This window comes from Pogona vitticeps, chromosome 2, assembly GCF_051106095.1.
Source record: "Pogona vitticeps strain Pit_001003342236 chromosome 2, PviZW2.1, whole genome shotgun sequence".
Lineage (NCBI taxonomy): Eukaryota > Metazoa > Chordata > Lepidosauria > Squamata > Agamidae > Pogona > Pogona vitticeps.
Window position 1 is genome coordinate 230,663,803 of NC_135784.1, and position 18,283 is coordinate 230,682,085.

Below are 18,283 nucleotides of genomic sequence, written 5' to 3' on the forward strand. Positions count from 1 at the left end.
GGAGTATGCAGATCAATTGTGTCCCACTATGCAGTGGGTGATTCTGCCAATCATTCAGTTCTACCCTGCTATTGGGGTGCTGTTGTGCATTGATCACTTCCTGCCCGTCTTCTCTCTTGTATGCCTTCTTCCTTGAAGAAGGGCCTTTTTCAAGGTGGAGATTGCCTGAGCACATGCCATCTGATTGCTCTCTCTCCATCCACACTTGTATCCATGCCATCCAGCTTTAGGGGATGGTTTACCCAGTTTAGAACCATTCTTCAAAGAAACTTCCTTGGCATATGTAAGACAAATGCCTTCTTTTGTTTTTTACTCAAATGCTATATTTTGACATTTGCTACTGAAACTAAAGTCTATATAGCTAATAAACCTTTTCTGAAGTCATTACAAGTTAACTCCATGTAATTTAAGTTACATTAAGTACTCCATGTACTTAATTTAGCTCATTGAAGATTATTGGTCAGAACATACGGTGATCTCTAACACCTTCCACCTCTGCAGTTCAAACATCATCATCATCGTTGTTGTTGTTGTTGTTGTTGTTGTTAATATTGTGCTTGTTTTATACTGGACCTGCTGTTGGTTTTTCATATTGTCCAAAGACTCTATTCCACATTTATGAGATTTTAACTGTTCATCAGTATGGGAGCCTATGTCCTTAAGATTCACTTTTGACTTCCAATATTCCTTCCTGAGCCAAGTTTCGATATTTTATTTCATAGTGTTCAATTTTCTGAGTTCTCAGAAGAAAAGCTGTTATGTATTACATTTCAAATTCTGCACAATGAGAAGGCATAATACGGATGTGAGATTATGGAGCTGTTAAGGGTTTCTTAAGATGCAATTTTTGTCTGAGTAAAATACCTGGATACCAGTGCAATTTTATCTATTTAATAAAGCTTCTCTACGTTTTGTTTCATATTTCTGATAGGGAAGTGGGGGGGTGAGGCCGAGAAATAGTTGATGGCCTAAGACTACCCAGTGAGTTGATGGCAAAGGCAAGATTTACATTCTGGCCTTTTTTAAAACAGCTCACTCTCTTAGGCATTGCTCAATAACCTATCTTCTGTTTGATACCACTGGTAACAATTTTTTTTAGCAGTTTCCATTTTAAACCCTGATAGCCAAAAGTTTGACAGGAAGATGACCAAAAATTTTATTGTTCATGGGAAGATTTAATTGTTACATCAGCATTTCAGTATTTTGTTTTGTTTGTTACTGGTGTTTTGATATCAGTTGTGATTTACATTAGGAATAACTCCACCTTTTATATTTCTGCCTGATTTTGTGGAGGGTTGTTTAATGTAATTTAATTAATTTTGTAATACAGTGCTTACTCCATTGAAATAGTCAATTTGATGCTGGTTTTAAAACTATTACATATCTTGTAAATATTGTGTTCTTTTATATCTATGTATGTCTTAAACAAAGATAGCATTTGACAATATGCTACATGGGTCTAAATTTTAGATGTTGTTAGGTATTTCAGAATGGGATGGATTTTTATTATGCTATATAATGTAAGGTTAGGCAACTTTGGCCCTCTAGATAAGTTTGGACTCCATATCCTGCATCAGTGTCTGGACTACTTAAGGCTAATGGGAATGGTAGGCCAGAAACATCACGGGGACCACGTTTGCCCATTTCAATGCGATCTGTTAAAAAAATGATGTATTGTTAACTGTTCTTGGGTCTTTTGATGTTTGTTTATTAGGCATGCGGTGTTTGTGGGGGGTTTTAACACCAAATTCCAGAATCCAAAAGCTTTATGCATTTTTCTGAACTTTGAAATTAAGTCTGAAAAGCAGCAACTGAAGACGGACCAGTTCCTATCAAAGTCATTTGCTCGCTATCTTGTTTCTATATAAAGACATAATTCAAATACATGTCTTTTACTTTCTAAATATTTTATTTCATTAAGAATGTAATAACAATTAGAATGATTCAATTTTATAGAATTGGATGTTTTGTTTCTCTTATGTTAAATATAATCTGCTTTGAATATATTGCCACTTAACATAGGACCATTGATGTTCACATAAATGTTTCTCTCCCTAGTTCCATCTTTACAGCACAAATAAAGTAATATAAAGAAAATAAAGTATTAAAGACCTTGTCAGTAATAGAGATACAATTTGATCCATAATTCCCAGTTTTTATGAAACAAAATACTGTAGTAATCTTGAGACCAAATACTGTAATACTTTTAAGCATGGACCAAAGTATCATGTCATAAGAACAATTTATTTTTATTTGCATTAATTAATTTTAGTATCATTTATATTCTCTCAAGTGCTAACAGTGGTGTCAAAGTATGTATTAGAATATATAAAATTAATACTTGGTTATTTTCTCAAAGTAATTGATATTGTTTGACGTCAGAAATATTATGGGTTCCTGTATTTGGATAGTTATTTTAAGATGAGACGGTGCATTTAACTTGTCTGTGGAGCATTACAAAGAGCTAAAAATAGTTGTAGTTATTTAAATGTTAAGAACTGTTTAAGTGTTTTTCTTGTTTCAGCTCTAATGAAGAGATAGCTGCTTTGTATAATTGTTTTGAGTTTGTTTTTTCTTCTTTGTTCCCAAAATGAAATAGCTCCAGTGGCTTTTAGACAACTATGAAACAGCAGAAGGAGTGAGCCTCCCCAGAAGTACCCTCTACAACCATTACCTGAGGCACTGTCAGGAGCATAAATTGGACCCAGTCAATGCTGCCTCTTTTGGAAAACTAATACGGTCAATTTTCATGGGCCTACGTACCAGAAGATTGGGAACCAGGTTAGTATAAGGAAACAAATGTTCTTAATTAATGGGAGATTTGCTCCTTTTAATAGCAAGTACAGTGTCCCTCTGCCAACAGAAACAGGACCAAAATAGTGCCTACATTTTGCTACCCACTATATGCTGCTATCAAATGACAACCTTCACTAAGTTTTGGGTTGCCTTTTAATTTGTAAAAAGGGCTCCATCCTCCAAAATATCCTTTTTGTCAAAATCAGGCAAACAGCCAGTGTTCCATTTTGACTCCTACTTAAACACTGCAACAGCTAAAAGGAAATTTACACTCACTGATTTTAAAAAAGTTAAAACACCTTTGGTGAAACATACACAGCTTGTATTATAGTGACACAACCTTGACCAGTAGTTGAAATCATGGTAAGTCACAGTAGAGTAGGTACATTGAATCATTGAGGATTTGGTGAGTCAACTGCTCCATATGCTCCATTGATTCACATGGTCCTACTCTAGTTACAGCTTATTTTAGTGTAGTAAGTCATAAGTAGAGCATCAGTGGAACCTATGGAAGAATTGACACAACAAGTCTCCACTAATTCAGTGGGCCTACTAGTTTACTATACCTAGCCGCAAGATTTTAGCATATGTGTCCCAGTATTGCCAGTGGTATGTGTGGTATAATACATTGTGATTGCTGTTTCCAAACAATAACAGCCAGTATTTCAAAACCAAAAAAAGTTTTGTTTAAAAAATGAATAAGAAGATTCAATATTAAAAGGTTACATTCTTATTATAAAGCTGAAGTATCCTTTACTTCTCTCCTTTTTAGCTTAAGCACATCCATTTCTTTATAATATAGAATACGTCTATGCAGATGCTTGGTGATACATAGGTTCCAGTGACATAACACTGCATAGCTCTTATCTAACCTCATAACTCCTACTCTTTTCCCCTCATTGCTTCTAGTCTCTAAGACTCTGATGTCACATTAACAGCCTCACAACTGAATTCCCATCTTCGCACTTTGTCTCCAACTCAAATTCAAATTTAATTAAGCTAAACTAAACTGTGTTCTTAGACACACACTTGCTTCTTATATATATAACAGCATCTCCACAGCCAGGCAGCATACCAGCCTATCAGAAGGCAGTCCTGTCAACACACACATTCCATTCCCCCTCTCAATTGTTCTTTTTAAGCAGACTCTCTTCACACACATCCAATTTACCACTGCCAATCAAAATCCAATCACTCACCATGCATACCAGTATGTATGTATATATACAGTAGTGCCTCGCTTAACGATGTTAATTGGTTCCCAAAAGAACATCGCTATGGGAAAACATCGCTAAGCGAAACACCATTTCCCATAGGAATGCATTGAAAATCGGTTAAACCGACAGTTCAATGCATTCCAATGGGGGGGGGAATTCACCAAAAATTAACGAAGAGTCAGAACAAAGCCAAATTAAGTTTGCCAAGGTTTTACAAGGTGCACTAACGATCCCAAGCATTTAAAACAGTTTTTGAACATTGTAAGACACTTTTAAAATAGCGAAAACGGAACATCGCTAAGTGAAACAGGGTACCTAAACTGTCACCGCTAAGCGAGGCAAGGTCCCAAACATCACTATGCAAAATTTCCCCATAGGGAACATTGCTAAACGGAGCGCAAAATTGCTCCAAAAACCTCATCGCTAAGCGAATGCATCATTAAACGAGGCAATTGCTAAGCGAGGCACCACTGTACCAGTATGTATGCATATAAAAGACGCAAACAGTATGGAATCACCAGACCCCCATTCCCAAAATGCTTATATGATGTTTTGGAGTCTGAAGTGGTGCAGGAAAGGGCAATCCATACAACTAAGTTTGAAGAATTCGAGGAAATGTTACCATGTATTGTGCATGTATAATTTAGAAAATGGAGAGTAATGGGGACAAGATCAGAAGGTCTGTGAAATTAATCATTGGTAGGAAAAATAAATAGAAATTTTCCTCACCCTTGCATATTATTAGCACTTAGGTTGATCCAGTGAAGCTCAATAGTGGGAGATGCAGATCAGATGGATGGCTATATGGGACTCTTATTTCATCCTATGTCACATGACTGCTGTGATCTTTTTAAAAGCTTTCATATCCTTCAATACCTCTGGCTAACTCAGAACTTCTTTTTAACTTTAATGTTGTAAAAGAGCCAGACAGTGCATTGATAGTGACATGTCTTGACCAATGTATCTGATATTATGTGATTCTTCATAGTGGCCTCTGTGAAGGCACACAAATAGGTTTATCCTGCACCTGCGCAGGACGTTCGGAAGATTCTAGAGCTGAGGAAAAAAAGAGACAATTAGTTGCCCCCTCCAACAGGGTATGAGCTCCGCCTCCTCAACCTTCCTTTCAGTTCCTCTTTTCCACCATTCAAGTAGGACGTTAGGAACTAGAGCGCTAAGGAAAGTGATTTTAGCTTTGCTAAATCTATCTTTTTGCACCTTTCTCTTTATTTTTCTATTATTCTATTTTGTTGTTCAACGATAGAACCTCCAGTTTTTCTCTTTTTATCCATTCTATCGTTTCCCCCCTCCCCTCGATGGTTCCCCCCTTTTATTCTCTTTTATTTTATGGCAAGTAGGAAAAAAGACAAAGAGAAGCCTAAGAGGCAAAAGGAGTTAACCAAACCAGCTACTGCACCTCTTTCCATGCCTCCTATTCTTTGAGGGACAATATTGGGCTTTTTGACAGGGAGGAGCGTACCATACCTCCAGCCCAACAAGCTCATGACATTCTGAGCATGTCTCCGAGTTTGGGCCAATTTGGGGCTGTTGCACCGGCCAGCCCGGCCATAGCCCCTTTCAGCCCTCGATCCTCAGGGTGGGCAGATACTGAGACTGAATCGGAACAGGAGTCTGCTCCATTCACTGCTAGGAAAAGAAAGGAGAAACGCAAATATGACTCTCCATACCAGACCTCCAGGCTTGAAGAGCAATGTTACCATCCAGAGGGTTTACCTCAATATGCTTATCCATATCGTGACCAATACCATCCCTATCCGTATCAAGGCTATGGCTACCATGATCAATACAGAGGGTCGGGCTACTCGCCACCACCCTGGTACCATTCCGTAGCCCTTCTATTCTAAACATCATTGCAATACCAAGGGGATGTTTCCACCCCCCCAAGCTGCACCATCCCGAAAGAGATAGATGATACCAACGCCTTCCGCACCTCCTAAACAACTCAAGCTTCACAGGAGCCACTCCTCAGTACAGGCTACCACGCATTAATCAGGTCCTCACGACCATGATATGGAACCTTCCTCTGTATTTACCCAATCGGATGTTGACCCTATACTGCCAGCCCCAGTACCACGACCACCACCATCGATCTCTCAGTCATCTCCTGGTGCCAACTCATCCTCATCTGATGAATCCGAGGCTCGTGATGTGGGTGCCACTGGCAATCTTCCACAGTCATTGGAGGATTATATGCCATATGCGCAACTTATCTTGCGCTTGGCTAAGACACTGAAGCTTGATTCCACAACAAGGACTTAGTCTTCCATGATATGGAGCAGGACAGGACTAAGCCTTATACCGGCACTCCTTACTCTGGTTAAAAACTCTTGGGATAGGTCGCCTTCGACTCTCCAAATCCCACGAAAGATTGAACACCACTACAAAACTCATGGATCAGATTCGGATTTTCTGGTTAAACATCCAGTACCTACGTAACTCCATCATGGTTGAGACTACTCAATACAAGTCTTGCAGCATATCTTCTACCACACCTGTGAATAAAGAGGGCAGAAAGATCGACTCCTTTGGGGAAAAAACTTGACTCATTGGTGGCGTTACTTACTAGAATTTCAAACTACCAGGCTGCAATGGGCACTTACCAGAAACATCTGTGGGACAGAATTTTCCCCATACTTCAAATCCTTTCGAAACCATTAAAGACTGAAGCTCTCAATACCTATGCAGAGGCCAACACCCTTGCCAAGCAGCAAAGACAGGCAGCAAAGCATACCACTGACACCACCTCCAAATCTCTGCATATCTCAATAGCACTCAGACAACATGCCTGGCTTAGGGTGGCAAACATCCTAGATGATACCAAGGCCAAAATCGAAGATCTTCCCTTCGATGCTGCGGGGCTGTTCAACTCTAAAACAGATGACATAATGGAGAACATCCATAAAATGAGGAAGACAGCTAAGTCTTGCATACCATACCAACCCTATCGGTATCAGAAGCCATCTTATAAGAAGCCATTCTACCAACAACTCCCTCATCTCAATGCGTGAGCTATATAGGAGTGCAACTAGACACCCATCAGGCAAGAGCATTCTTACCACCTGAAATAATAGCAAAAATCTGGAGGGCACTACAGCATTTTTGACCTCTCAGAACTGTCATTGCTCTCAACATTCAACACTTGTTGGGTTCCACAGCATCAGTGGTTCCCCACACCAGACTCAAACTCCGTACACTCCAATCCTGGTTCCTCTCACAATTCAACCCTGCAACGGACACCCAGCTAAAGAAGCTCCTGGTACCGCCAAATGTGGCAGAGCAACTTTAAGTTACATTGGCTACCAGTTGCTGCCCGGGCCCAATTCAAAATGCTTGTTTTGACATATAAAGCCCCAAATGGCTTGGGCCCTGGATACCTGAAGGACCGCCTCCTTCCATATGAGCCTACCCAGCAGTTAAGATCTAGCGAGGGGGCCCTTTTGAAAGAGCCAACCCTCAAGGAGGTAAGAGGGATGGCTTGTAGACAAAGGGCCTTTTCGGCAGCTGCCCCCAGACTATGCAATGCCCTCCTGACTGATATTCATCTGGTGCTGACACTGATGACATTTCGGTGCCAGGTCAAAACCTTCCTGTTCCAGAAGGCTTTTAATTGAAATAACATCAACTGTGGGTCCTGATGGCAATTTTTAGAGTATGTATTTTAATTGTATTTTAATTGTTTTATCTTTTGTTGTATTTTAATTGTTGTAAGCCGCCCAGAGACCTTTGGGTAGAGTGGGCGGCATATAAGTCAAACAAACAAACAAATAAATAAGTAAGTAAAACTCACGTGGTGGGTCTGTGCCCCCAACTTGTAGGTAGGCAGACCATTCAGGCCTCCTTACCTGTCAATCCAGGTGATGACAGATACCAGCCCCTCGGGATGGGGAGGTCACTGCCAGGAACTCCAGATACACGGCCTATGTTCAAAGAGAGAAAGAAAGCTCCACATAAATCAGCTGGAGATGTTGGCCATCATAAAGGCTTTTCAGGCTTTCCTCCCGAGGATCGAAGGGAAAGCAGTACAGCTTGTGACCGACAACACTACAGGCATGTATTACGTAAACAAATAAGGAGGGACTCGATCGCTACCTCTCCTTCACCTCACCACAGAATTTTGGGAATGGTGTTGCACCCACTGCATTTCCCCTCAAGCAATCCATATTTCATAAGAGCATAACTACTTGGCAGACCGCCTAAGCAGGCTCCCCAACAGAACACACGAATGGTCCCTCAATGACACTGTCGTCCTGGACATCTGCTGCAGATGAGGCCATTACAGTAGACCTCTTTGCTTCCCCTCTCAATGCTAAGTGCCCCAGGTACTTCTCAAGAGCAGGCATAGGCATGTCATCTCTCGGGGACGCATTTATGATACCATGGTCTGGAGAACTCACTTACCTCTTCCCTCCGATACCAGTGTTGCTCAAAACAGTAACCAGGGTTATCCAGTACCGAACAGATATGATTTTCATCACCCATGGTGGCCACAACAACTGTGGTTCACCCACCTCAGAGAGATAACACACGAACTGTTCTACTTACCTGCGATACCATCTCTCCTCTCCCAGAACGATGATGCCATTCTCCATCTCGATGTCCAACCCCTACACCTGACAGCGTGGAGGATAACCCCGAATTCTGTGCAATCTTGAATCAGGCTCGGAAACCATCCATCTCTCGCCTATATCGCAACAAATAGAAATCCTTTTTGAAATTCACTGAATCCAAGGGACTTACCCCAGTCCCATCATCTCTCTCAACTCTACCTACCTTTGTCATGTATCTCTTTAACCTTGGACTGGCACATTCCACTATTAAAGTTTACATCTCAGCAATAGTAGCTCACCAACCCCTCGGATTTAGCTCTGCTAAACTTTTTTCCCACCCTATGCTCAAAAGATTCCTCAGGGGCTTAAGGAATGTTCACCCCATCACAAAAAATTGTGCTGCAATGGTCGCTTTGGCTCATTCTTGAGGCACTCACAAAGCCGCCATTCGAACCGATGGCAACCTGTAATGAAAAGTTACTCTCTCTTAAAGTGGCATTCCTTGTGGCGATTGCATCGGCTAGGAGAGCTAGTGAGCTGGCTGCTCTCAGATCAGACTCTCCCTATCTCCAGATGCACCCTGAGAAAGTCACCCTGTACCTGGATGTGTCCTTTCTACCTGTGGTGGTGTCGGAATTCCACATGAACCAACCCATCATACTTCCGTCCCTAATCCCATCTCCATCCATACCAACTGAGCGTAAGCTCTATACTTTGGATGTGAGAAGAGCCATTGCCTTCACAGGACCACGTCTCCTCTTGTGCTATCATGGCACCGACAAGAGTGCACCTGCCTCTCCACAGACAATATCAAGGTGGGTAGTGCAATTGATACATTTGGCATATCAACTTGCAGGCAAGCCGGTACCATACCATCTCAAAGCACATTCTACCCAAGCCATCTCTACATCGACCGCTCTACATCGAAGTGTTCAGATTCAGAACATCTGCAAAGTGACTATGTGGTCCAACCCTCTGACATTTGCCAAGCACTACCACCTCAATGTCAGAGCCAAGAATGATGCCGCATTTGGAAGGGCGATCCTGTCATCTCTGTTACTGTGATGGCCCTCCATCTGGTGAGTCAGCTTGCTAATCACCCATTTGTGTGCATTCACAGAGGCCACTACGAGGAAAGTTAGGTTACCTACCTGTAACCATGGTTCTTCTAGTGGACCTCTTTGAATTCACAATCCCTCCCTTCCTCCCCGCTGTCCGTCATGGTATCGTTCGATCTACTCCATACGGTAACGGTGGAGGTGGAGCTCATACCCTGCGGGGGGGCCTAATTGTCTCTTTTTTTCCTCAGCTCTAGAATCTTCTGAACGTCCTGCACAGGCGCAGGATAAACCCATTTGTGTGAATTTACAGAGGTCCACTAGAAGAACCATGGTTACAGGTACGTAACCTATTTTTTTAATCTAATTAATGTATTTTTATCTTCCTGATCATTGGCCATAATAAATTATTATTAGTATATTATGACCAGATGGAGGGAGATTCAAAACTTGTTTCCATGTGCACAGTTCAACCATGTACAGTGGTGCCCCGCATAGCGACGTTAATCCGTTCCAGGATTAACGTCGCTATCCGGATTCATCACTATGCGGGGGGGGGAACCCCATAGGGAAAAACTCACAACTATGCAGGGAATCCTCCATCCGGCTGCCATTTTTGCCGCCCGGTAAGTGAGGGCAGGGTGCGAAAACGCTGCGGGCGGCCATTTTCTGCACCCGGCAGCCATTGTGGAACCGCCGATCAGCTGTTCCCAAAACATCACAATGCGAAGATCGGTAAGCGTTTCGCAATGCGATGTTTTGCCTATTAAAACATCGCAATGCGATCGCATTAGCGATCGCAAAAAATGTGTCGCTGTGCGAATTCGTCGTTAAACGATGCGGTCATTAAGGGAGGCACACTGTACTCCCTACCACAAGATGTCATGGTGACCAACAACTGAGATCAGTTTTAAATTTCAAGGAATACAGAGGGATCACAGTAACTTTCAGGTTGCATATCTTTTTTAATTTTTAATCTTTGTTCTTTCTAAAAGGGGGAACTCTAAATATCATTACTATGGGATTCGTGTCAAGCCGGACTCTCCTCTTAATCGGCTGCAGGAGGACATGCAGTATATGGCTATGAGACAACAACCCATGCAGCAGAAACAAAGGTAAGAATTGCCAGATTAACTGTACTGCATCTTTTACAGCTTCCTGTTTTCTTATGAAGGGGAGGGGAAGAAACAGTCCTGATAACATAGCAAGTGAAATATTTACCCAGGTGTTTCCTAAATAGGGGCAGTTTATTCAGACAAATATAGCACAAGAAGTTCTTTCACTTATATAGAACACATATTTGTGCTAAATATTCAGATAAAAATTGAATTTAAAATAAATTTTACTTTTAAAATATATTTTACTTTGAGCCATACAATAATAATTCAGTTTGGAAAAGGTGTTTTAGCAGTTTCCTCAGTTGTTTACTGTTGCAGATTCGCAGGCTGGAAACAGAAAGCTGTGGCACATGTATGGAATTAAATTTCTGTCACTTCCATTACTTCACCTAAACCCCTTGGCTTACTATTGCAAGTTTAGTATTACTATCTTGCATTCCACCTTTGCCTTCGGATTGTGTACGTGGACCACATGGCTTTTTTTTCTTTTCCACTGACTGATTGCCTTGACTCTAGTTGTGACCACCTGTTTCTGTAAGGCCTTAGTTTCACAGGAAATACAGTGGTGCCTCGCTTAACGATTGCCTCATTTAGCGATGAATTCGCATAACGATGTGTTTTTTTAGAAAATAATATGCACCGTATAACGATGTTTCCTATGGGCGATTTTCGCTTAGCGAAGTTTGGGACCATGCTTCGCATAACGAATGCGATTTTAGGTCCCCTGCTTCACTTAACGATGTTTTTTTTTTCAATTAAAAAAGTGTCTTAGAAGGGTCAAAAACGGTTCTAAATGCTTGGATTCGTTAGAGGACCCCTTAAGTCATGTGCAAACCTGATTTGGCTTTGATCTGACTTTTCGTTAATTTTTTGTGAATTTTTTTTTTTTTGCCCATAGGAACCAATGGACCTGTCAAAATCTGACAGCTCCATGCTTTCCTATGGGGGAGAAAACAATTTACAAAAAATTAACGAAAGTTCAGATCAAAGCCAAATCAGGTTTGCACACAACTTAGGGGGTCCTCTAACGAACCCAAGAATGTAGAACAGTTGCTGAGTCTTCATTAATTTTTTGTGAATTTTTTCTTCCCCCATAGGAAATAATGGAGCTGTCAGATTTTGACAGCTGTCAAAAGTTGGGGGAAAAAAAATTCACCATTAATTAACGAAAAGTCAGATCAAAGCCAAATTAACTTTTGCATCCATTTTAGAGGGCGCAGAAGCTAATCCAAGCATTTAAAACCATTTTTGACCCTTTTATGACACACTTAATTTTGCAAAAATTGACTTCGCAAAGCCATTGAAATGTATTGAGTCAGCTACAATACATTCCAATGGAGGAAACATTGTATCGTTTAATGATGTTTCCTATGGGTTTTTTCGCTTAAGGACGGCAATCCGTGCCTATTGGAACGGATTAACCGGTTTCCAATGCATTCCTATGGAAATTGGTGTTTCTCATAACGATGTTTCACATAACGTTTTTTTTTGGAACCAATTAAAATCGTTATGCGAGGCACCACTGTACACACAACTTGGCAGTGCAAAAGGTACAATAAGCGAGTCATGCACTGGGCAGTTTTTTGTGTAAAAAAACTTTCACTGCATCAGTTCTTGTTATTGAAATAGTGAAATAAAGGATGAGGGGGTGATGATAAGTATTGAGCCTTTCCCAGAAAAAAATTGAGCTAGGAAGCTATAACTGCCACACTATTCTACATATTCCCCTAGGACTTCAATGCACTTCTGACATCTGTCCTCCAGCTTCTTAAGTCCCTGCAAATAAAATTCTTCTGACTGCTGGTGTAACCACTCATTTGCAGCATTAGTTTTTTCCAGAACACTCCCAAATCGTTGCCCCTTTAGGTGTTTTTTGAGTTTGGGGAACAGATAATAGTCAGAAGGAGCCAGGTCGGGAGAATAAGGTGGACGGGGCATCACTTGAAAGCCTAAGGACGTCAGTTTTGCCATTGTTTCACCTGCAGTGGGTGACGAGGCGTTGTCATGCAACAGGATGACTCCTTTGGAGAGCTTTCCTCAACACTTCGTTAATAAAGCACAGTAATATTTTGCACTGATGGTTGAATTCTGTTGGAGGTAGTCCACCAGCAGAGCTCCCTTCTTATCCCAAAAAACTGTTGCCATTTGCTTCTGCACCAACCTTTGCACTCGGAACTTCTTTGGCCTGGGGGAACCACTGTGCCTCCATTCCTTAGACTGTTCCTTTGTCTCAGGATCATAAGAGTAGATCCATGTCTCATCTCCAGTTACCAGTTTGCCCAGGAAATCTGACTCATTTCTTGCAAAATGTTCCAAAACAACAACAAATGACTCCACACATTTCCTCTTTTGTTCAGTTGTAAAAAGTTTGGAGATCCACTTTGCTGCCAGCTTTCTTATTTCCAAGTCGTTGTGGATAATGGTATCAACTCTCTCACATGATATTCTCAGATATATAGCAATACCTTTGGTTGATTATGTCATGGATGGCTTTCACATTTGCAGGTACAAAGACAGAAACAGGCCTTCCACTGGGTTTCTCACTTTCAACACTGAAATGGCCAGTTTTAAGACTGACAACCCAACGTTTAACTGTTGCATACGAAGGGCCACTGTCACCCATAGTTTGTGACATTTCATCATGGATCTGCTTTGCACCTTTCCCTTGGAGAAACAAGAACTTGATTATGGTCCCATGCTCTTCCACATTGAACTTTTCTGGAAGTGCTACCATGTTCAATTTGGACCTGAACGTGAAAGATAAGCTAAAATCATATGTAGTTGATTTTTGCACCATTGAATACAGACAAATTGGCCAATACACCCTGCATTTTATAGCTTCCTAGCTCAATTTTTTCTAGGAATGGCTCAATACGTATCAGCACCCCCTTGTAATTATGGTTGATGCAGCAAAAGATGAGATGAACACTTCAGAGGGAAGTACATTTTTTGTGAGTTATACTTGTGTAGGAATTATTTCCTTTGTCCATAAATCATTATTATAACATAAAAGGACTCTTATAAAGCCCCACATTTATGAGAGATGAGTGAAATGACTTAGTTATCCTAGCAATCCGGAGTGTGCTGTGGAATCAGACTCTTATCCTTCAAACAATTCCTGTCAAACAGAAGTCAAAAGGATGTTTAAGGGTACTTATCAAAAATCCATCAGTAAAACATACTGGCTTCTAGTTTGGTCAAAAATCCGCAAAAGCATGAGCAAAATTATCTATGTGAAAATTAGTACATTTTCTTAGATTTCCAGCAATATAACCCCCCAACATCATTATGTTATGGAAAAGTGTATGAGTGCTGCTAGCTGTATTCTATTTGCAGGTGGATATCCAGTGTGCTGAAGTGTTATGTAAAGTTACACTGGTGTAGGTTTGCTGGGCATTACATCCAAGCAAAGCAGACTGTGCAGTTTGACTGCACAATTAGTCATTGGCCATTGTATCCAATTGTGAAAGTGCTTTATGTACAGTGGTGCCTCACACGACGAATTTAACTCGTTCCGCGGTTAATGTTGTCTTTGTGAAAAATTCATCTTGCGAAACGCGTTTTCCCACAGGAATGCATTGAAATCTAATGAAGGCGTTCCTATGGGCAAAAAAAGTCAGAACAAAGTCAAATTTGGTTTACAAAGGGTTTATTAAGTGCTCTTTAAATCCATGCATATTGTGCAGATGATTTTTAAAAATTCAATTTAAAAAATGTAACTTTTTAAACATCGTAGAAAAACATTTAAAAATCAGCAAACATGAGGCAGGGAACAAAAAAATGGAAAACATTTGTCTTGCGAAGCATGGCCATAGGAACATTTGTCTTGCGAGTCATCAACAATTCCCCCCCCCCTTGCCAAAGCCATTTGTCTTGCGAGGCATTTGTCTTGTGAGGCATTTGTCTTGCGAGGCACCACTGTATAGCATTTCCACCTTGGCGCTGTTGCCTACTGTGTTATAGTGTTGAGTTATGCCTGTGTTGCTATGCAGCAGGATTAATTATTAGGAATAAGCATTCAAGAGGCATTATTTTGACAAATCTTTTCCCCTACCCCAATGTTGTATAACTTAATGATTATATATTTATCTATTCTGTATATTGTCAATATGTAAGTAGACAAACAATACATAAATAACACAGTATAAAAATATACAATAAAATATACAATTCAGTGCAGCAATATACTGAATCAAATATAACAAACAAAACTTGGTGTTGCTAGTACCCAGAAATACAATGCACTGTGTTGGCAGGCTCTAGCAGCTGCACAAAATGTGATCATTTTGTTGTTTATTTGGGATCCTGATTAAAAAGGAAAATTGAAATAATTGAATTTGCCTGCTGTATTTGGAAGTTTTTATAGAATGGTTTAAAAAAATTATGGTGCATCATTTACATATGGCAAGACATCTTTCAGCATACAGTATTTTTAGCATTGATTGTCTTGTTTTTCCTGAAAATATGAAGGCTATCCTGAAAAAGTTATGTTTTTGTTACATTGAAGCAAGTGGGATTTTAGGTAGTCTTGATTTACACGCCTTGTTGTTTTTGGTTGGATTAAATAAATGGAATAGAGTTGAACTCTACATATTTATTTCAAGTAATGATTTACGGCAGGGGTTCCCAACCCCTGGTCTGAAGCCCGATCCCAGTCTGTGGGCTTGCCGGAACTGGGCCGCGGAAACAGATCTCCCCCCCGCCCAGTGGGCATGTTGTGCTCACACAACGATGTGTTGCACTCCCCCAGGGGTTTGTCACACTCACGGTGTGCATGTTGCACTCACGCAGGGGCGTGTTGTGCTCCTGCACAGGAGCATGTCGCAGTTACGTGCGTGTGCGCAAGCATGACACCCCCCACAAGCATGGAGGTGCCCCTGCACATGGAGCCCACCCCCCCAACTGCTCCATTGTCCCAAAAAGGTTGGGGACCACTGGTTTACAGTATGCTGAGAAGAGCCATTATGGGTGAAAAAATAGGTGAACAAAAATTGAGCATTGTGGAATACATCACTCTGTCTGAAACAATATCTTCTTCCAGTATTGTTGGAACTAGTTATTTCCATGTGGACCACATATTCTCCTTTTCACTGGAGAAAGCAAGTATAACTCAGATCTGAGGGCATTTCCCCTATTTTCTGAGTCATAGTATAATGCCAGATTGACACAATATGTATAACACAAGGTGGGCAACTTCAGTAGCACTAGGAGACCAGATTTACATACCCAGCTACCATTGTGTGCAGCTTTAGGCTCAGAAATGGACAACAGTTGCAAAAAGATGAAAACAGAAGTGACTGGATGTCTGTCTTTGAAATAAATAGTCTGGTTAATATTGTTTTGGTATTGGCATGTGCTGTCGCTCACGGCAACAGCATTGCTATAAATTTAAAATTATTATTGGAGTCTAAAGATGTTTGTCTAGAAAGCTTTTCAGTAAAAGTTGAAACATTGTGCTGCATATTGCTTTTCTGGAAGAGATAGAGAAAGAAGGGATAATCTTCGCCTATGTTATGAACGATTTCAGGTACAAGCCTATGCAGAAAGTGGATGGAGTTGCAGACAGTTTCACAAGTGGTCAGCAGACAGGCACATCTGTTGAACAAACTGTAATTGCCCAAAGTCAGCATCATCAACAGTTTTTGGGTATGTGAAAGTATGTTTTCCAAGTATTAAAATCATTATTATATTAATATCTTATTATATTTGAATATTCTTAATATTTGACTAAGGAACTTAACACTTGAATTCTTGAAATAGTTCATTGTATATGCTGGGATTGTTTCACAGTAAATGTATTTTGTATTGTACCTTTTCTGTAATATTTAATCTTTTTACAATAGTTTCTAAGAAGGGAGTTGAGCTTAGCTGAAACTGCCATTCATAACTGGACCAAAGAAGTTCAAGTGGATCCTATCTTATGGATAATATATAGTCTCCTAAATGGCTTAGTCTAGCCTATTAAAATACATATATAATGAATGCTGAATAAAAACATTGCTGGCCTGGTGCATTTTTCAGTGATCTTCTAATTCTAACATTAAATTTATTTTGTTTTACCTTTTTGCATTACCAGCCTGAATTGCTAGATGTTTAGACTGACAAGAATACCTTTTGAATACTGTTAGTGCTACCTGAAGAAGACAAAGAGCTTGGTTTGGTGAAACATGCTGTTTTATCCTTGCCATGATTTTCTAGTCAGGCCTTCTTGAAAGAATAAATGCAGTTTATTTCTTACTCAATTGTCATTACATTAAAGCTCTCCTTTGGTAATATTTCAGATGAACTATTGTAACACATTGCTGGACATTTATGCACGTATTGTTGGGTGGAATGCCAAATTACACCTTTCTGCTCTTCTGTCTCAATTTCTTTTAGCATTTGAAAGCAGTTACTGACTCATACTACTGCGACATCTAGAACCAGACTATGTCTTCACTTTGGCCATTCAAAGCCTATCAATCAAAACTAATCAATTAAAGAAATGCATAGGGCGGGGTGGGCAATTAATTTCTATTGGGGGGTCACATGAAAAATCTGAACTGTGTTCGGGGTGGGTAGTAATAGCCCCCCAATTTCTGGGTAGCAGTAGCCCCCCATTGGGTGAGGCCCTGCGGTGAATGAACTACAAGGCTGACATAGTTAACTCCCTAAACTTTTTAGGGAGATAACTATGTGAGCGTTGTACTGAAATTCGTTCACCACAGTGAGGGAAAGAAAAAACCCCAGACACTGAGCTAACTCACTGTCCTCCGTTCCCCCACGGCCTTTGGCTCTGACTGTCTTCTATCCTGCGCAGGTGACGTGATGCATCATCACGTCGCCTGCGCAAGGATCTCTTCCAGCCTCTTGAGCTGCAGGCTCCGCAGCCTGTGGCTCAAGAGTAAAAGTCAAAACTCGCGAGATCCCAGTGTTGAATCTCGCGAGTTTTGCTTACTTCTGTGCTGGGTGATCGGAGCTGGCGCTCCGGCTCACTCAGCGGCGACGGGCGGGCCGGACAGGAGCGGCTCTCACGCTGTATGTGGCCCATGGGCCACACTTTGCCCAGGTCTGGCATAGGGTATAGTGGGACACAGTAGAAGTAGGTGGTGAATATGCTGGCTCAGATGTGGCTAGCAGGTTGAAAAAAAGAGTGGTTGAAATCTTGTTTCATAACTTATGCCATGTAAATCTGATATCATTATCCATGACGATTATTCAGAAATTTAAAAAATTAATTATTTCCCAGAGATCCTGAGGCTCCCAGGAGATCTCTTTTATCATGGGGAAGCTGTTGGGGACCAATATTGATTGCAGGGGGAAGGCAGTCTTGACTTTCCAAAAACTCCATCTAACAGTAAAATCATCATGGCAGCATTTGGCAGCATTTTTTGGAAATTAAGGCTTCCCCCACTTCTAGCATCCCCTAGTCACTTCTCTGTGATGAAAGGGATCCCATCAGAGCTTCAAGACCTGGGGGGGGGGGGGTTGGAATTTTTTAATTTCCAAAAAGTTACCACAGCTGAATACATCATCGCCTATACACA

At 40.9% G+C, this 18,283-nt stretch overlaps 1 protein-coding gene across 2 annotated transcripts in view; it reads left to right on the forward strand.

Annotated features, from left to right (window-relative positions):
* RFX3 (regulatory factor X3) overlaps positions 1 to 18,283 on the forward strand; it is a 250,019-nt gene that overhangs the window by 201,913 nt on the left and 29,823 nt on the right. For both annotated transcript variants that reach the window (XM_020801553.3, XM_072992158.2), the window contains 3 exons: positions 2,600 to 2,781; positions 10,635 to 10,754; positions 16,285 to 16,403. In XM_020801553.3, coding sequence (XP_020657212.1) covers positions 2,600 to 2,781; positions 10,635 to 10,754; positions 16,285 to 16,403 — 421 coding nt within the window. The remainder of the gene's footprint in view (positions 1 to 2,599; positions 2,782 to 10,634; positions 10,755 to 16,284; positions 16,404 to 18,283) is intronic.